The sequence below is a fragment of the Curcuma longa genome, unplaced genomic scaffold, assembly GCF_044706935.1.
Source record: "Curcuma longa cultivar G26 ecotype Majalengka, Jawa Barat unplaced genomic scaffold, ITB_CL_G26_1.1 contig_16493, whole genome shotgun sequence".
In the NCBI taxonomy this organism is placed as follows: domain Eukaryota; kingdom Viridiplantae; phylum Streptophyta; class Magnoliopsida; order Zingiberales; family Zingiberaceae; genus Curcuma; species Curcuma longa.
The window spans coordinates 1248-21212 of record NW_027430367.1 but is presented as its reverse complement, the minus strand read 5'-3'; the positions used below and the strand labels follow the sequence as shown (position 1 = coordinate 21212).

The window sequence follows — 19965 nt, the reverse complement described above, 5'->3', positions numbered from 1 at the left end:
TTAAATTACATTCATACGTTCATGCATTCATGCATCTATACGTTTATGCATTCAATTGCATCAACGTTCATGCATCATTAAATTGCATACTTATCATTTGAGCAAAAAAACATTTTCAAGTGGCAAAATGTTGGTTCATTCGCTTGGGCAAATTTTGCCCTGACCGGTCCGACATTCGACGCGCGCAGGTCGCGCTCGCACACAAGTTACCTTGCGGGTAGTGCAATCCGGGCCCTGGATTTGCACCCCCCCTGCGCACCCACGCGTGAGAGAGAGCCTCTCCCCATGCATTTGTTCACAACATCAATGCTTGTGACACAATATAAACCAACAACTATGCCTTGAAACTTCCAATGTGGGACTATATTCCCATTCACAAAGGAGCTTCCTCCTTCCACCACCTTTTATTTCCATTCAAATTTCTAACAATCCCCCACATGAATGGAAACAGGGTATGTGATAGCATTCAGCAGTTGAGTCCAGTATAGGATAGGTAGGTTTTACCCTTTGAACCTTCCCTTGTGAAGATCTGTTTGTTTACTAGCTGACAGTAGACACGATGTCCTTGAACTGTTCTGCCGTTTGTGTAAACATTGACACATCTCACCCAGGACTCTCCCTGATACACCTCAATTCTCATGAGTGTGTTCGTTCTTGGCCATGAACACGCCTGGTTCTGTGAGAAGATCTAAGAATTGTGCCTTCAATTCTCTTCGAAGCGGCCCCACTTCTTTCTCACATAGGTGATCACTCAAGAGTATTCCACACTACTCTACTGGATCATTAAAAGTTGTGTGCTTATCCTCCATCTAATCACTGTTTCATTGGGTCATTTTCCCCCATAGTGATATTCCTTAGTCGGTGCAGTTAGGTTGTCCCTTTGAACCTAGTTCTTGGGATCTCCAGTCTGCATAGGTTGGGTTTCCTTTGCACCAACATTTCTTACCGGCATCAAACCCATCCCTCGCGATGAGCTAGCAACTAACTCTCTGTTTAACCCTTTGGTTAGCGGATCCGCTAGGTTATCCTTTGACTTTACATAGTCAACAGTGATAACTCCCGTTGAGAGTAGTTGTCTAATGGTATTATGTCTACGACGTATATGTCTAGACTTACCATTATACAGATGGCTCTGTGCTCGACCAATTGCTGATTGGCTATCGCAATGTATGCAGATTGCCGGCACAGGTTTCGGCCATCTAGGAACATCTTCTAGAAATTGTCGTAACCATTCAGCCTCTTCACCACATTTGTCAAGAGCTACAAACTCAGATTCCATCGTGGATCTGGTTATTATGGTTTGCTTCGAAGATTTCCAAGATATGGCTGCACTTCCCAAAGTGAATATATATCCACTTGTAGACTTAGAGTCTTTTATGTCCGATATCCAATTCGCATCGCTGTATCCTTCGATTACAGCCGGATATCTAGTATATTGCAGTCCATAATCACGAGTATATCTCAAGTACCTCAGTACTCTTGTTATCCCTTTCCAGTGCTCAACACCGGGATTACTCGTGTATCTACTCAGTTTACTTACTGCGTATGCTAAGTCTGGTCGTGTACAACTCATTAGGTACATCAGACTTCCAATCACTCTAGAGTACTCTATCTGAGAGCTACTCTTTCCTCGATTTTTTGATAGATGTTGACTCATATCTATCGGAGTCCGTGCCAACGCAGTATCATTCTTGTTGAATTTTTCAAGAATTTTATCCACATAGTGGGACTGACTAAGAACAAGTCCTTCAGCTGTTCTAAGAATTTTAATTCCTAGAATCACATCAGCTAGGCCCATGTCTTTCATGTCAAATCTTGAATTCAACATATCTTTAGTGGATTTGATTATCTTATCATTACTCCCAATAATAAGTATATCATCTACATAAAGACATAAAATGACATATTCATTTCCTGTGTCTTTCATGTAAACACATTTATCACATTCATTGATTGTGAATCCACATTCCTTCATGGCATTATCAAACTTTTCATGCCACTGCTTTGGTGCCTGTTTCAAGCCGTATAATGACTTTACCAATCTACAAACCTTATTTTTCTGTCCTGGCACAGAAAATCCTTCAGGTTGTTCCATGTAGATTTCCTCTTCTAAATCACCGTTTAGAAAGGCGGTCTTTACATCCATTTGATGTATTTCCAGATTCCATAGAGCGGCAATAGCCAACAATACTCTGATGGAAGTTATTCTCGACACCGGAGAATATGTATCAAAGTAATCAAGGCCTTCACGTTGTCGGTAACCTTTAATTACCAATCGAGCCTTGTACTTATCAATTGTGCCATCTGATTTTATTTTCTTCTTGAAAATCCACTTGCAACCTAGTGGTTTACTCCCCGGGGAAGATCCACAAGTTCCCAAGTATGATTTTGCAAGATAGAATCAATCTCAGATGCAATTGCCTCTTTCCATTGAGGACCCTCAGAAGAGTTTACCGCTTCTGAGTAAGTTTGGGGATCACTTTCCAACATGAAAGTGATAAAATCCGTTCCGAAGGATTTTTCTACCCGAGCTCGTTTACTCCGTCTAAGCTCAACCTCAATTGGTTCATCTACTTCTTCTTCCTCTTGTGATTCATATATCCGTTTTGAGGAACTTCCTTCCTCTCGGGTCTTATAAGGAAACACATGCTCGAAGAATGAAGCATTTCTCGATTCAATAATCGAGTTCTTGTGTATCTCCGGTACTTGAGATTCATACACAAGGAATCGGTAGGCACAGTGTTATGTGCATATCCTATAAATATGCAATCAACAGTTTTTGGTCCTATCTTGATCCTCTTCGGATCAGGCACCATTACTTTGGCAAGACACCCCCACACTCGTAAGTATTTATAGGATGGTTGTCTTCCTTTCCACAACTCATAAGGGCTCTTCTCTATTTTCTTTCGGGGAACCTTATTTAAAAGGTAGTTAGCCGTTAACACTGCTTCCCCCCACATGTACTCTGGTAATCCAGAGCTCAATAGAAGAGCATTCATCATCTCTTTCAGAGTACGATTCTTTCTCTCAACAACACCGTTTTGCTGAGGAGTATAAGGAGCTGTTGTTTCGTGTCTGATTCCATGTTCAGCACACAACTCAGCGAATGGTGATACATATTCACCACCTCGATCACTTCGAACCACCTTAATCTTCTTATTAAGTTGGTTTTCAACCTCATTCTTATAGAGAACAAATTTCTCTATAGCTTCATCTTTACTTTTGAGAAGATACACATAGCAATACTTTGTGTTATCATCTACAAAAGTGATGAAGTATTTATTTCCACCACGTGTTGGTGTACCTTTAAGGTCGCATACATCGGTGTGGATTAGGCCGAGTGGTTCACTACTTCTTTCAATATGTTGAAAGGATGACCTTATCATTTTTGCTTCAACACAAATCTCACATTTGTGTTTCGGGTCAAGGTGGAATGTAGGTATGCTTTGCATGTTAATTAATCTGCGCAGTACATCGTAGTTAACATGTCCTAGTCTACCATGCCACAAACATGAAGACTCAAGCATATAGGTGGAAGAGCTTTCATTCTTATTAATTTTTGGCCGAATAGCCATTACACTGAGCTTAAACAACCCATCAGTTACATAGCCCTTTCCTACAAACACTCCATTCTTGGATAAAACAACTCTATCCGACTCACATACAATGCGAAAACCATGCTTGCTTAAAAGTGATCCGGAGACCAGATTCTTCCGAACCTCCGGAACATACAACACATTGTTCAGAGTGAGCTCCTTGCCCGAGGTCATCTTCAGCACCACTTTTCCTTGGCCCATTACGTCCGAGGTTGCTGAGTTCCCCATGTACAGCTTCTCCCCTTTGACTTCTTCAAAGTTGTGGAGCAGCTCCTTGTTGCAGCAGACATGTCTGGTAGCACCAGTATCCATCCACCATTGTCGAGGGTTTGAAGATACCAAGTTCAGCTCGGTGATCACAGCACAGAGGTCGTCCACCTCTAGTCCCTCGTTCAGGTTGGCCTCCTGCTTCTTCTTCGACTTTCTGCACTCCGAAGATTTGTGACCGATTCGGTCACAGTTGAAGCATTTCCCAGAGAACTTCTTCTTGGATATGCCTCCTTTGGGTCCAATTTTGGAAGACTTAGAATTCTTCCGTTTCGAGCTTTGACCGTGCTCGACCACGTTGGCTTTTACAGTAGCCTGAGAGAACATCTTTTTCTCGGAACCCTTATTATCTTCCTCGATTCGAAGTCGGACAATAAGGTCCTCCACATTCATCTCCTTTCGCTTATGCTTCAGGTAATTCTTGAAGTCCTTCCAGCCGGGAGGGAGTTTCTCTATGATCGCTGCCACCTGGAAGGTCTCACTCAGCACCATGCCTTCCGAGTGGATCTCATGCAGGATCACCTGAAGCTCTTGGACTTGGCTGATTACCGTCTTGGAGTCAACCATCTTGTAGTCCAAGAATCGGCCCACAATGAATTTCTTAGCCCCTGCATCCTCCGTCTTGTACTTCTTGTCCAGGGACTCCCACAACTCCTTAGCCGTTCTCTTCATGCTATACACAACATATAGCGAGTCGGCAAGGCCATTGAGGATGTAGTTTCTGCATAGAAACTCAGAATGCTTCCAAGTTTCTACTACAGTTGCATCCTCAGTATGCTCGGGAGGTTCCTCAGTCAAGAATCAAGCCAGATTCAGCGTGGTCAGATAAAAAAGCATCTTTTGCTGCCAACGCTTGAAGTTCAACCCAGTGAACTTCTCTGGTCTTTCCCCATGAGCGATTGGAACATTACCAATCGGGGCGGAGGGGGCCGTCACAGGTTGAGTCTGTTGCATCTCAACTTTTTCTGTGGCCATGTTAACAGAACACGAATCTGTTTTAAGATTGTTGGACAATCTTTGTCGGAGAGATTAATATTTTGCTAAATTTCAATACAATTCAACTTATCTGTAGAGATGGCTTGAACTGATAATTTCAAGCTGCCAGCAGGGGCTGGTGTTTTCCCGATCACCGATGCTAAGTCAATCCGAATGGTCGAGTCGTCGAGTGCCGAGTCAGCCGAGACGTCGAGTGGCCGAGTTGGCCGAGAGCCGAGTCGGCCGAGTTGCCGAGTGCCGAGAGGCCGAGTGGCCGAGAGCAGAGAGCCGAGTCGGCCGAGTCGCCGAGAGCCGAGAGCCGAGTCGAGTCGGCCGAGTCACCGAGAGCAGAGAGCCGAGTTGGCCGAGTCGTCGAGTGCCGAGTCGGCCGAGTAGCCGAGTGCCGAGTCGGCCGAGTGGAGTTGGCCGAGTCGGTCGAGAGTCGAGAGCAGAGAGCCGAGTCGTCCGAGAACAGAGAGCCGAGTCGGCCGAGTCGGCCGAGTACCGAGACGCCGAGAGGATGATGTCGAGGCCTGCGTTCAACGCAGTTTCCTTAAAACAGATTCGTCCCCTCCGTCGGTGCTTAGAGGTTACGACGGACGTCTGTTTCCTAGGATACAACGACAGAACCGCGCTGACCACCAAGCACAGGCAGATCGCGGCGAACTGAGATAGTACCCGAACACTATCACGACAGAAAGAAGAGGGGGCTATAGGTGGATTTGCTTCGAATTGAATTCTCTTTGCTCAAGACTTGGAGTCTTATATAGATTCTCTCATCTATACGTTGCATTCATGCCATTAAATTGCATTCATGCCCATACGTTCATGCATTCATGAATCCATACGTTTATGCATTCAATTGCATCAACGTTCATGCAACATTAAATTGCATACTTATCATTTGAGCAAAAATATTTTCAAGTGGCAAAATGTTGGTTCATTCGCTTGGGCAAATTTTGCCCTGACCGGTCCGACATTCGACGCGCGCAAGTCGCGCTCGCACACAAGTTACCTTGCGGGTAGTGCAATTCGGGCCCTGGATTTGCACCCCCCTTGCGCACCCACGCGTGAGAGAGAGCCTCTCCCCATGCATTTGTTCACAACATCAATGCTTGTGACACAATATAAACCAACAACTATGCCTTGAAACTTCCAATGTGGGACTATATTCCCATTCACAAAGGAGCTTCCTCCTTCCACCACCTTTTATTTCCATTCAAATTTCTAACATTATCCGTCTCGAAAAAGAATCTACTCAAGGGGTTGAAAAACTTGAAGTCCCTTGAGTTTTCAGAGTATCCTACAAAATGACAACTAACGATTCTTGAGTTCAATTTTCTTTCGTTAAGCTAAGCCTATAAGGCATAGTCTCAGCTGGACAACCCCGAACATGTAGATGCCTAAAATTAGGCGCTCTACTTGTCTACAACTCGAATGTGATTTTTGTTACTGCCTTACTAGGAAGTCTATTGAGCAAGTAAATTGTAGTCTTGAGCGTCTCATCCCATAAAGATTTCGGTAGAGAAGAAAATGCAATCATACTTCTCACCATATTTTTTAGGGTTGATTTTGTCGCTTTGCTATACTATTTTGTTGAAGGGTTCCAAGCATAGCGTATTGCACCACGATTCCACACTCAGCAAGGTAATCCACAAATGACTTAGGATGTTGTTCACCTGATTCATCAGATCTACTATAATATGCTCAACCTCAGTCTAATCTTACAACCTTAATCTTCTTACCAAGTTGATTTTCAACTTCAACTTTGAAGGTTTTGAACATGTCCAAGGATTACGACTTCTCATGAATAAGGTACAAGTATCCATATTGGGAATAGTGGTCTATAAAACATATAAAGTATGTTTGACCATTCCAAAAAGCCTTATGGAATGATCCACATATATTCGTATGTATAAGTTCTAAGACTCCATTACTCTATCTTGAACTCTTGTTAGTTTTGTTAGTTGTCTTCCCCTTGATACACTCAATGTAGATTTTAAATTATGACATATTAAGGGAATCGAGAATTCTTAGTGATATTAACCTTTCTAGATATTGTTTAGAGATATGTCCTAAATGTTTATGCCACAGTATAGATGAATTCTCATTTGTCACACCATACTTCACACCTATACTATGCATCACAATATTATATGTATGAGTTTCAGTGTCTAATTTGTATAGTTTGTCAATCAAGGAACAATACCACATAAAATAGAATTTTTAAAAATATTAAACTTTCCATTTCCAAATGAACAAGTGTATCCATGGATTTGTCCAAATATGAAATAGAAATTAAGTTCCATCTAAATGAGCGATACTACAAATGTATTTTTTAAATTCAAAAGTACATTGTTCCCTAAATAAACTCTAAAGACATCTATTGCCTCTACTTTTGCTTTTTTGTCAGTTCTCAGTATAGATGAATCTTTCAACATCAATTGACATTCACTCCAAAGGCAATCCTGCATAGTTACACTTATGTGAGTAGTTGCACCCGTATCTATCCATCAAGTGTTATTAGGTACAGTAGCTAGGTTGACTTCTGAATTGACAAAGTTGAGAAGTTTACCTTTCTTGACTCAACAGTTGGCGAATTTGGGATAATCTTTCTTCAGGTGACCTTTCTTTTTACAAAAGAAATAAGTTGGCTCCAAATCTTGTTGCTTTTGCACCTTATATCCCTGAAGCCTCAATCACTGTAAGTTTATTACTCTTACTCTTATCATTTTTCTTCTTCTTGTTCGAATACTAAGATGAGGATGCAAAGTGAGCACTATGATATGTGTCATGTCTTAATCTCTCTTCCTCTTGTACACACTGAGCTATAAGCTCATTCAGTGTCTATTTTTCCTTTTGAGTATTATAGCTAATCTTAAAAGGAGTGAACTGTGTAGGCAGAGAGATTAGGACAAGGTTCACAAGTACGCTTTCAGACATTTCAAGCTTTAGTGTCCTAAGCCTTGTAACCAAATTTGACATCTCCATGATGTACTCTCTTATGCTACCCTTCTCTGTTATATCACATGGACATCAACTTCGTAAGAAGTGTGGTAGTCTCAACTTTTTCGTTTGAGGCAAATTGGTTTGCTAACTCCTTAATGAAGGTTTTGACATCCTCATTCTCAGTTATCGAACCCCTAATGGATTCCAGAATAGACATCTTCATGATGGTTAGACTCATGCGATTAGATTGCTCTCACTTTTCAAAGATCACCTTTTGATCTACTAGTGGAATCACTAGATAAAGGTGCAGGGCGATTGTGCCTAAATACAAAGTCTAGATCCATGCAGCCTAATAAAACCATAATATATTTTTTTCCATTGTCCATAGTTTGTGGCGGTAAGCATGGGGATGTTGTTCAGATTGACAGATATTGAGAGTGCTACATAAACAAAAGCAAAGAACATAGCTCAATTTAACAAACAATGACATGTATCTTTATAGTTGTGCAGTAACAAAATGCAATAAATAAACATGCAACTTTATGAGCATTAATTGAGATATCTAGTGCAACATTACATTAAGTCTTTGGACTAAAAATGTAACTTGCTAGTGGTACTCTCCAAACAACTCATAATCACCTTTATCTATTACATAACTCACCTTCCTTTGGGCCGATGTATTATGCACATGATACTTTATTTATGAGCTTCCTTAGTTAGTTTATGTTTTCAACTATACTCACAATACTTCTAATTTGCCACATAGTGCCCCTTCCTTTGGGCCGATACACTATACGCATGACTTAAAAGCCAAACTAGATTTGTGAGCTTCCTTAAACATACATCCAGCATAAAGAATGACTTTCCTTTGGGTCAACCATCTTTAGCATGGATATACATCCCTCTACGCAAATACCCCTAGCCTCCCCAATAGTTCTCGCTTTGGCGATAGTATTGGCTCGACTAAGTAGCAAGCACGAAGAAGAATCCAAGAAAAAACTATTGAAAATGCAGCTTATCAGTTATCAATCGATTGGTGTCAGCTACCAATCGATTGCTATATTGATCAATCGATTACCAACAATTAGCAATCGATTGATACACCTTATGTGTCATTTTCAAGACACAACAATCAATTGCCCACCAATGGTAATCGATTGGTCAATAGCAGTCGAGTTCCCTGATTGATTCAGAAGGCTATTGTTCATGAATTCATCCACCCCAATCAATCACCTCTCAGTAATCAATTGGTGAACACCAATCAATCCCATTGATCAATTCAAAAACCTTCTGTGGACAACCCAATAAACAACAATCGATTGGCTCTCATGGCAATCGATTAGTGTGCAACCAATCGATCATCCCAATCGATTCCAAACCCTATTGTATCGCGACCCTAAGGTTCAACAATCGATTGGTTTTCATGGCAATCAATTAGTGAAACCAATCGATTATCGATTTGGAATCCTACTGTGTTCAAACACAAGTTGAGTAATTGATTAATCCATGTCAATGAATCGTTGGTGACAATAATCGATTTAAGATGGTTTTGTGTGTGAAATTTTCATCAATCAATTGATCCTAATGACTAATCGATTGGTGACAACCGATCATCGATTCCAAACCCTACTATTCATAATTTTATGCTCATTAACCAATCGATTGGTAACTGATGATTTCTGAATGTGATTTTTCAACTCAGAAAAATCTAAAATCACACCATCAATCATGTTCTTCGTAAATAATGTGAAAAACTTGATCTATAGATTAAATCCTAACCTATCCATGCTACATTCTACGGATATGCATCAATTTCACTCATCCAAATGGAATGGAATGCGAAATTGATGTATATGTACCAAATCGTCGAAAATAATCATTACATCTTAAAATCGATGATAAAAGCAATCCTAAAACTCTGATAACAATTGATAGCAATAATATGATACATCCTAACTCAATCAATGATGCATCTAAATAGGATCTAGCTATCATCAACAATAAGGCAATACAAAAATTGAAATGTTAATGCAACGACAACGAAGGCTAACTTGAGTCAAGTCAATGTCATTGATTCTTACTTGTCGCCAAAGGATTCCTGCAATGCAACGGAAGTCTTCTGTAGGGATCGAACAACAACCGTAGTCCTTCTCAATATGGGGAAGAGAGGAGGAAGAAGAAGCTCTTGATCAAGATCCCAAGATCATGCCCAAATGAATCAAGGCTTCCTCCTTATATCTTGGCCATCCTATAGGGACCATCCACCATAAAATTCATACCTGTTAACAACCCATTAATATTAATGAATTGGGTTATTAGATCTACACATTGAATCCACATCCATTTATATAAATCCCCCTTCATGCTACAAGTATTAGATCACTTAATAAGGTTTAATACTTTAATGATAATTATTGTTGGTGTTAATTCAAGTATAAACCTTTCAAATGTAGATTAATCCCCTAATGGGGACTTAATCCTTTCAACCTCCAGATTAAGTCGTGCTTCTCTTCTTCCACAATCTGCCTCCTTCAAGGCTTGAGGCCCCTGCAAACCTTTTGGTTCTCTCCTCCCGCAGAGAAGCCCCTGTAACGCTTTGTTTGGATGGGGTGAGAGAAGAAACTTTAATGGAAAGGAAAGGAAGGAGAAGGAAGGGAAAGGGACGAAAAGTAAAGTATTTATGTTCCCCTTATTTGAAAGGAATGGAAGGTTCATTAACGTAACATATATTATATTGTTTGGGAAGAAAGAAAGGGGAATAAAAAAAGACAATGCATGTAAAGGACGGATGAGAAACTGTAAAATTCTATCAGTATTGCATGTAGAAGCTGAGATATGGAATGTCATAGAATAGACAATGTATGCTCTTTGGATAAGTTCTTGTCCTGGGAGGAAGAGAAGAAACAGATTAGGTTTACATGTCTATATCCTTTTGAAGTCTTGTCCTCGAAGAGATTTGCGGCAAGGGCCAGCGTTGACGTCGTGGAGTGTGAGCGGTTGGACATTAGATGGTGGCACCGCATGTTGTATGAGGAGCAACAATGCAAAGACGAAATACCTAAACAGATGAGTTAATTTAAGAATTAATATTTTAAAATAGGGATAAAATTGAAATAAAATATTTTTGAGTTTCCTTTCTCCTCCTTTACATCCATATCAGATCGAGTGCAAGAAATTGTAACAATTTATGAATATATAAAGGTAAAGCTTACCATTTTCTCCCTTTTTACTCTTTAATTCACTTCATCTCAAATAAGGGTTAAAATTCTCCTTCCTTTTATTTACCTTTCTCTCCCCTTTCTTCATCACCTCCTCTCAAACAGAGCTTCATCACCTCCTCTCAAATAGAGCGTAAGTCAAGGTAGGTTCCTCTTTAGAGTGATAAATTCAAATGGGTTGGTATAGGAATGTAGTCTTCGATTGAGGAACGGCTGCAGCAAAGTGCAATTTTGATTCATTATCCTCTTTGAACTTACTGTTTGCTTCGCTATAAATTTATACTCTGTTGTTTCCTGATGTTCAAAAACAAAGACTGCGGCCACATCCAAGCATGCTCGATCTCCTCATCAATATTGCCCTTATCATTCCAGATTGTAATACTGACAATTAATACAATCCAAGCAAGCTACGTAACGTACTCATCTTCTCACTCATATTTACGGAAAATCCAAACGCGATACCATACAAGACGAAACTCTACCTCATTTGGTCACTCTTGAGATGACTCTTTGAGTCTCGAGGGTTGATTTCAGAAGACTTATTACTAGCAGGTGGTACATGCACCGCTCGTTGCGCGGTGTGTGCCATAAGTATTGGTATTCGTGATTGGTAGCTTAAATATAAGTATAAATACAAGCATGTTCACGTAAAAAGAAAGGCTTGCATATGCTAAAATTGAATTAAATATATAGAATGGACATATGACATTTTACTAATGAAAATAAATTTGAAACCAAATTAAGTTCCAGACCAACAAAACGTTTAGAGGAAGGGCAAGAGGAAAAATAACAAGAAAATAAATTCGAAACCCATAAGATATGCTAAAAATCTAGCCAAGGATATGTTTAATACTGCAAGTGATATTGCAATGAAGGAGTGTACGTTGACAAGCATGTATAAGGTTGAGAATGAATATCTACATGGAAAAATAATTATGAGTGAGACACCTTTGGGCAGCAAGCAAAAGCAAATGCTTCATGCACCAAGGATGCCATGTCCATACATTTGAAGCAATAGTCTACCCCTGCATTAGTCATCTCCTTTATAACCTGTAATTTGATAAATGAAAAGGCTGAACACTGGTAAGATGATTACTACTATGCCTGCATTTGAAAAGGCCACTGCTTAATGTGTCTGTCCTCTTGGTGAGGAATTTACAGAATGCTAAAAATTAGTCACCAAGAAGAGAGTTGGACAGACTACAAGAGCTAGCAATTAGGAGGCTAAATACTTCCTTGGGGGCCAATATCGCATGTGAGGATCGTGTTGATGAAGATTGACACCTTCAATAACAATATCTTGATATTATAATTAATGTCTGTCCTCTTGGTGATATTATATGATAGGTTAAGAGTATAAACTGGCTTACAGATTTATCCGCATAGCTTGCAAATTCTATAAAGTCAGTGACCCTAAACTTCTTTTCTTAGTTAAAAATAAATAAATAAATAAACAATATCATCCGGCATTCCAAAATAATTAACATCATGGAGGTGTACAGTGGTGGAGCAAGGACCATCTAATCGGTGCATGCACAGTTGCCATGATACAGTCTCCTTTAATAACTTATCCATGTTGTTTCCAAGTTTAGTAATCATAAGTAATAGATCAAAAATAGTTACCAAGCTCAGATTATCAGAACAAAAGTGGGATTGGTTGATTGGATGCATCATACAAAAGAGTATACAAAAGTTTTTTCATGAACATTGTATCAAACAAAAGTTTCTTAGTTTCTTCAGTCATGAAGAACTGATTACATCTAAACACATTCTTCATGTATGAAGAATCCATCAGAAGCACCCAAAATCAGCCTGATAAAAAGATTAACTTAACAAAAGTTTCTTCATAAACCTTAGAAAAGCGATGCTATGCTTTAGGCTTTGCGTCTTTTGGGGTTTCTTTCTTCACTATCGTCATCGGAAGCAGCTGGATCTTCAAATCTAAATTTTTCAGTAAGAGATGTGCGCACGTCTAAGCTTGCAGCTTTCTCAGTGTCTAGAACATTCAACAATATTTAAGAACGTATGTGTCACAAATCTCTTAAATTTTAAAGACAAGCATAGTGTTTAGCTAAACTAATTATACAGTACAACAATGTCAGTAATGTTACCTGGAGAGAGCAATGGCAGAGTAACATCGGTTGCATACTCCTGAATATTCAGGTTTTGTTCTTTGGAATTTAATACTCCTGAGCTTTCACAAATTGGATGAGTCAGTAGATTTGATGACTTTTCCACATGCTTGTATTCGACACAATATACAATGGAGTATTTGTGCTGCGATTCTTTATCCTTTTGTTTTGAAGGTTTGATCTGGATTATATATTCTTTTGTTTCCAAAGATGAATGGACACTATCAATATGCATCTGCCAAAAACATAGAGCAAACTAATTATATTTCTTACTGACCGGTAAATGAATGCATTGATTGGTTTGCTACAACATGAAAGTGAAATATGATCCATTCTGATTATAAGTTTTATAGTTAATATTATAAATACAAAGCTATGTATATGAAGACTTGTCTACATTTGAATAATTTTGTTAATATGAACATGCGACAATTAAAATTGCGCACCATAATTTAATCATAATATAATCACATGATAACCAAGATATCAAGTCTTAACAACACACTTTAGTTGTTAAAAGGCCAAAAGACATAGAAATATAAATGGGGCCAATAGTTGGTTAGCCTCATGATAAAATGGGTAAAAAGACACAAAATTTCCCAAGTATTTCTTACAAGCTTGCCACAAACAAAGTTTTCATAAAATTTGCCACAAGTGAAGACTGTCTTGTTTCTTTAAAATAGAGATAACACTAAACCAAAAGGCATTTTCTAGTTGAAGAAGAAAGATTTCAAAACAAACTTTGAACATTGATTATGAAGAAAAAATTTTTATCTCAAAGTATAGATAAATCAATTCACATAGATAACTGAAAGGAAAAAAAACCTTGGAAAAAAGCATTTAAAGAAGAATAAGATATAAAAATATAACCAACTTTTGAAGGTGTCTTCATAGCTTCTGTTGCAGTTAAGCCTAAGATTTGCTCAGCCATTTCTCCAAAAAGAGTTGCTGTAATGGCACCACTTTCATCACTTAGATTAATCTCAAACCGACACCTATAAATATTTCAAAACATGATGGCAGAAAATTAGAGCAATATATAAGAAATTAACCTCAAACTGACATCTATAAATATTTCAAAACATGATCGTAGAAAATTAGAACAATATATAGGAAAAAGAAAATGCTATCGAACTACCTTGGTTCAGCTAATTGCTTTTCATTGCAGAAATTGCATGTGTATTCATAATGATAGGCAGCTGTGGTTGCGTGGAAGCATTTTTTGCATGCCATATAGTAATATTTTTGGATGATTTCCTTGAAGTTTATTTTGGCCTTGATAAGAGCTACCTGATCATGCATGAACAAACAATAGAATAGGAATTTCCTTGAAGCTTAATTTTTCCATATAGCAATTATCTTTAAGCAAACAATTATGTTACTCATGCATAAAAACTTTAGATTACTCTAAAAGTGGATGGATAAGTGAATAATTACCTTTTGAAATGGCAAAATATTGGCAAGCAATGTAATGTTGCTATCTGTAGGAATGGTCACATTGTGAGTATGCTGATTTGTGCCCTTGCCAATGACATAGTCTTGAATCATTTTTCTATTTCTCTTTACCCTTTAATAACAAACAAATAAATTAACATGTTACTTAAAATAGGAAGAAGAAATATAATGTTTTATTTTTTATAGGGAGGCAAAATAAGATATATAGTACTGACCAATTTTTCAAACGCATAGCTTCAGCAATAGGTGGGTCAACAAGCAAAACTGAGTTGAAATGTGTAGATAATTCAATCCCTATGAAATTGATTGGTTGATTAAAAATTGGATATAAAAGACAAATAGTTATATATAGCAAAAGAAGCAAGTTAATAAGAAAAGGTGTTACCATTGAAATAGGACACCCGAAGTCGCCGTGCTATCAAAATAGGAAATTTTTTCACTTCGTTCAAGAGAATTGTCCCTTCATTAACAAGAAAGTCTTTCCAAATTGATAACATTATGGAATGCATGCTTTACAGAAAGGAAAAAAAATAAAACAGTTAATATGGAGAAAATAAAAGTGCGCAAAATTAATAAAACAATGGTAAATCAAAACTTGTCTCAACATACCTATCATCAATTAGAAGAAACTTTTGGACATTAGTGGGGCCATGTTTTGTTGATACAGCTTTGACAGGAAATGCTTCAACCACAATTCCGATGATATCTACAATGTGTATACCAAATATTGTAAGAAAGACTAAATTCTAAAGTAATGGGATAAAAGTTAATTATTGCTCACCAACAACAGCATCTTTTTTGTCCACATGTTGGCCAAGATCTTGAAATGGAGTGAAGTCATACTTGATTGGAAGAACAATGATATCATCATCGATTTCTTCAATAACTGTATCAACACCTATTACCCATTGCATCAGAACATTAGCTGGTCTATATTTTGGATCTTTGATCTCTCTAATTTGAGCATTGCTGATGCGATACTTTTTATAAGGTTGGAGTTTCGAGGCCATTGTTTCAATTGCTCTATTAAACATGATTCCTTCAACCTTAGCTCCCTGTGCAGCGTTAATTTTGAAAGTTACAATTAGGAAAAATTTGTATGTAGACACATCTGATAAAACATAACTACATCTAACAGAGCATATATAACAAAACGAGGTATATGATTTGCTAAATAAAAAAAATTCAATCTAATAAGGAATATGAATTTTGCTAAAGAAGAAATTGAATACTAAATTTTACCTGAGTATCAGAAAAAATAAATTTTTGAAATTTCGTAGGGCTTTTCATAGACTGAATAAGGTTCAGTTTTTCTTCAACAGTAATAGTAGCCACCCAAGGTTGATCATCATTTGTCAACTTATCAATCGGAACAGTAGCCATGACACTAAAAAAAATTGGTGTAAAAATATATTAGAAAAATGAAATAGTAAATTTACTATCTTTAATTTTGAAGCATGAGCAAAAACATGATAATGTTATTGAAATGGTACAAACCTTAACACACAAAAAAAAGAAGAGTTCTGAGTGCGTATCAATGTTGTGCCAGAGCAAACACTTCTTTATAAACTACATTACTTGTTTTTGTGTCATTTTTTTTTTCATCAAAAGTAGGAGGAATAATAAGAACCCTCACAGCTTCAGTAGTTTTAGCTCTTGAAAGAGCAACATATAATTGACCATGGGAGAAAACAGGTTCTTTTAGATACAAACCAACATAATCTAATGTTTGGCCTTGGGATTTGTTTATTGTCATGGCAAAACATAATTTAACTGGAAATTGCACTCTCTTGAATGAAACTCCACAGTTTTCGGTGTTAAGGCTATGAAGAGAAATTTTAGGTATGAAAACAATTTGCCCCTTGTGTTGACCAAAAGCTATTTCAGCAGTAATTATACTCTGTCCTAATTCTCTGCAAATTAACCTTGTTCCATTGCAAAGTCCATCAGTTGGATTTAAGTTTCTAAGAAGTATTATGGGACAATTATGTTTTAGCAGTAGTTTATGAGGAGGCAGTCCTCTTGGATTCAAGGAATTTAAAAAATCTTCAAAATCTCCTTGATGTCTCTCATCAAGAGTTTTATCAACACTTGTATAAATATGTAAAGAACCAGGAAATCGCTCAATCAGTAGATGGTTAATGTCATCAACAGCATTGTTTCTTGGAGCTAAAACACATCTATTGATCATTTGTATGGGATCTTGTGCATAGAAGTTTAAGTCTCTGAAAACACAGTTGATCAACCTGTTGAATATCTTTAATCCATTAAAAATGAAGAAAACTTGAATGCAAAAGAAATAAAGTAAAAAATGTAAATAAATAAATAAATAACCTGTTCAATGATTCTTCTTTTTCTGTGTAAGGAATAATTATCTCATGTGGTAAACTGATATCATCATTTTCATCAACCAGTTCTCTTCCTTCACCCACCCTTAATAAAAATTCAGAAAATATTGGATCAAGAATGGCTCTCATATTCACTTTGAGGTAAATCTTTTGAATCCCTGACCATAAATGTGAGTTAACAATTGATGACTCAATCAATATTTGTTTTGATCCTTTTTCAATTACAGGTAATGTTTGCCTAAAGTCACCACCGAGAACAACAACTTTTCCACCAAACGGTCTATCAGAAGTCATTAAATCTTTCAATAGTGAATCAAATGATTCCAATGACTCTCGTCTGGCCATGGATGCCTCGTCCCATACAATTAATTTGGCCTGAATAATTAACTTAGCAACAGCACTTTGTTTGCTAAGTTGGCAAACTTGATTTTCTGATGAGTGTAGAGGTATTTTAAATCTTGAGTGAGCTGTTCTTCCACCTGGTAAAACTGATGCGGCAACCCCAGAAGTTGCCACTGCAATAGCAGTGAATCCTTGAGACCTTAAGGTTACTAAAAGTGCACGATACAAGAAGGTCTTTCCGGTGCCACCAGGACCATCTATGAAAAAGGCATGTCCATTAGCAGAAAATACCTTTTCAAGGATGATGTCATATGCATGCCGTTGTTCATGATTTAACTTTTCACTTAACAACATATCTTCAGCTGTAATAGGAATGTTTCGTTCACTTATAACTTCTCTAGTGAATTGTTCATCATCCTCAACATCATCTTCATTTGAGACCAAATTATAATCCTTAAGATTTTTACCCATTTGCATCAGATACGTGTTAATAGCTTGCAGCACTTTTCTTTGGATATAAAAAGAATTATGTCCTGATCGAGTATAAGTCCTTTGCATATCAGTAGATAAATCATTCTTGAATTTTTCCCAAAGGGTTTTGGGATTATTAGGAGAACAATAAACAAGAAGAATCGCAAAGAGAGACCTCAATGCATAGGGCATCTGGAATTGGGATGCTTCGTGGAGAGTTTGTTCTATGTAATTATCAGAATGTAAGAATCCAAGCTCTAATGCAGTTTGTCTGAATGAATTTAGTTTTTTGCCATCTACTGTCATCAAATCATCGTAAGAAGTTGGAGCCCTTACATGAGAAAGTAGAAGGCGAAGATAGTATCGTTCACCATCCTTTGGATCTATTGTAACCATTCTACCAATCACATCACCCCTCTTTCGCTCAAACCATGTCCTTGTCTTTCCACACCATACAAAGTATTTTGGAAATTCTTTGTACAAAAGTTTCAAGTCTTGAGCCTTTTTATTTTGCTTATTCATCCAAAAAAATTCTGTCAATGTTGTCCTACTAAAGTGAGAATTCTCAGCAAGCATAACCAAGTCAGAACTCTTACTAAATGACACAAACTGCTGACCATCAAGATGAACTTGAAGAGTATAAACAGTTGGATTGACTTGGTTCAATTTAAATGCAAAAATTCTCCACATAGCTTCTGATGGACCTACCCATCTTGCATCTTGAAATTCTTTGATTTCATCTATTTCAGTACAATCATCTATGGATATAAAAGAGTACTTAACAACATCATGACCCTTGTAGATGTACTTGTATAGATATTTGACCAATTTAATAGTAGAACATATCTCTACATTCATATGACAATCAAACAGGGCCAAAAGATATGGATTATATGGAACAGTCCACCTATTATCTAGTTCATGATTTCTAATCCTAACTCTTTGGCCGTCATTCCTCCTACGATAATGAGGATAACCATCATCTGCATGATAAGTATGGCTAGTAAAATTCTTAGGGTAATGGTTTTTGCAATTCCCTGATTTCATACAAGGGCTGTTTATATTCATCGAACCACATGGGCCATGCATCATGTGTTTTGTAACCAAAGAGTATAAATACGGATGTAACTTTGGATCCGGTATTTCAGCACAAACGATACGGTCATAGGCTGTGGGATTTAGAAGCTTCGAACCAAGTTTTAATATGAGCAAAAAATGGCAATGTGGCATGCCTCTTTTTTGGAATTCAATGACATATACGTATGCAGCTACTTGACCAAAAATCTGCTTCTTAAACAATTCTACCTTAAGTAGTTCTAACTTCGCCCTAAAAGCTCTCGCTAAAAGATCAGGTCTATCATTTGGAGTTTCATCATATTTTAAATTTTCTTGAATTTCAGGCCAATTTGGATTACAAGTTATTGTCAAAAAAATATCTGGCTTTCCATATTTTTGAACAAGTGCCATTGCATCTAAATACCTACGCCTCATATCTCTTGGGCCACCTATGAACGATGCAGGCAAAACAACTCTACGACCTATATTGATCCCATTTGTTTGTCCAAAAGATAAGCTATCAAGAACACCCTGCAACATTTCTGTTCTAATTTCATTCTGTTTTTTTCTATGGAAATCTAATCTGCAGGACTCAATCTTTATATAAGCATCAACGACAAATTGTTGAAATGCTCTTCCTGTATGCACAAGCATAGACTCATCATTCTCCCTCATTTGAAACTTATAACAATAATACTCCCTAGCGGTAACAGTGCTGCTACTGTTTTTGGCCTTGTCAGCACCTAGAAGTCATAGGAAAAAAGTATAAACATCGAGCAAGAAAAGAAGGGGAAAAAAAGTTTGCACTTAGTTTGACAATCTAAACATAACTACAAAAAAATTCACCTGAGCTTTCAAACTCTAATAATTCATCAACTGAGCTAAAACTGATTGGTTCAATCATATCGCCATCTTCTAACTGTTGATGTAGACTATTTCTTTTCCTTTTTTTGTCCCGTGGAATCCCAAGATGCCAACCAATTTCACCTCGTGGAAATAAAAGGGGATATTGCAAAGGGTCATAACAACCATAGTAATGTTTGATTCTATGACTTGTATTTGAGAGACTATAAATCTGAATGTGTATAGTTTGATCATAAGAATCAGCCTCCTGTTCAGAAAAAATAGCTGCTACTTGAGAGACCGAAGGAAGATT

At 37.6% G+C, this 19965-nt stretch overlaps 2 protein-coding genes across 2 annotated transcripts; both read right to left on the bottom strand.

The window, feature by feature from the left end:
- Positions 1-12788: 12788 nt before the first annotated feature.
- Positions 12789-16126, bottom strand: LOC141816403 (replication protein A 70 kDa DNA-binding subunit B-like). The gene is made up of 10 exons (XM_074704187.1): positions 15835-16126; positions 15374-15647; positions 15202-15298; positions 14978-15102; positions 14808-14886; positions 14575-14704; positions 14276-14427; positions 14012-14132; positions 13117-13372; positions 12789-13001 (listed from the first exon to the last, which is right to left on the bottom strand). The coding sequence occupies exons 1-10, from the start codon at positions 15973-15975 to the stop codon at positions 12880-12882; spliced, it is 1497 nt and encodes a 498-aa protein (XP_074560288.1). The 5' UTR covers positions 15976-16126; the 3' UTR covers positions 12789-12879.
- A 707-nt stretch (positions 16127-16833) lies between these two features.
- LOC141816402 (uncharacterized) lies at positions 16834-19713 on the bottom strand. Its single transcript, XM_074704184.1, has 3 exons — positions 19656-19713; positions 16927-19552; positions 16834-16849 (listed from the first exon to the last, which is right to left on the bottom strand). Exons 1-3 carry the CDS (start codon positions 19711-19713, stop codon positions 16834-16836), a joined length of 2700 nt encoding a protein of 899 aa, XP_074560285.1.
- Positions 19714-19965: the final 252 nt, after the last annotated feature.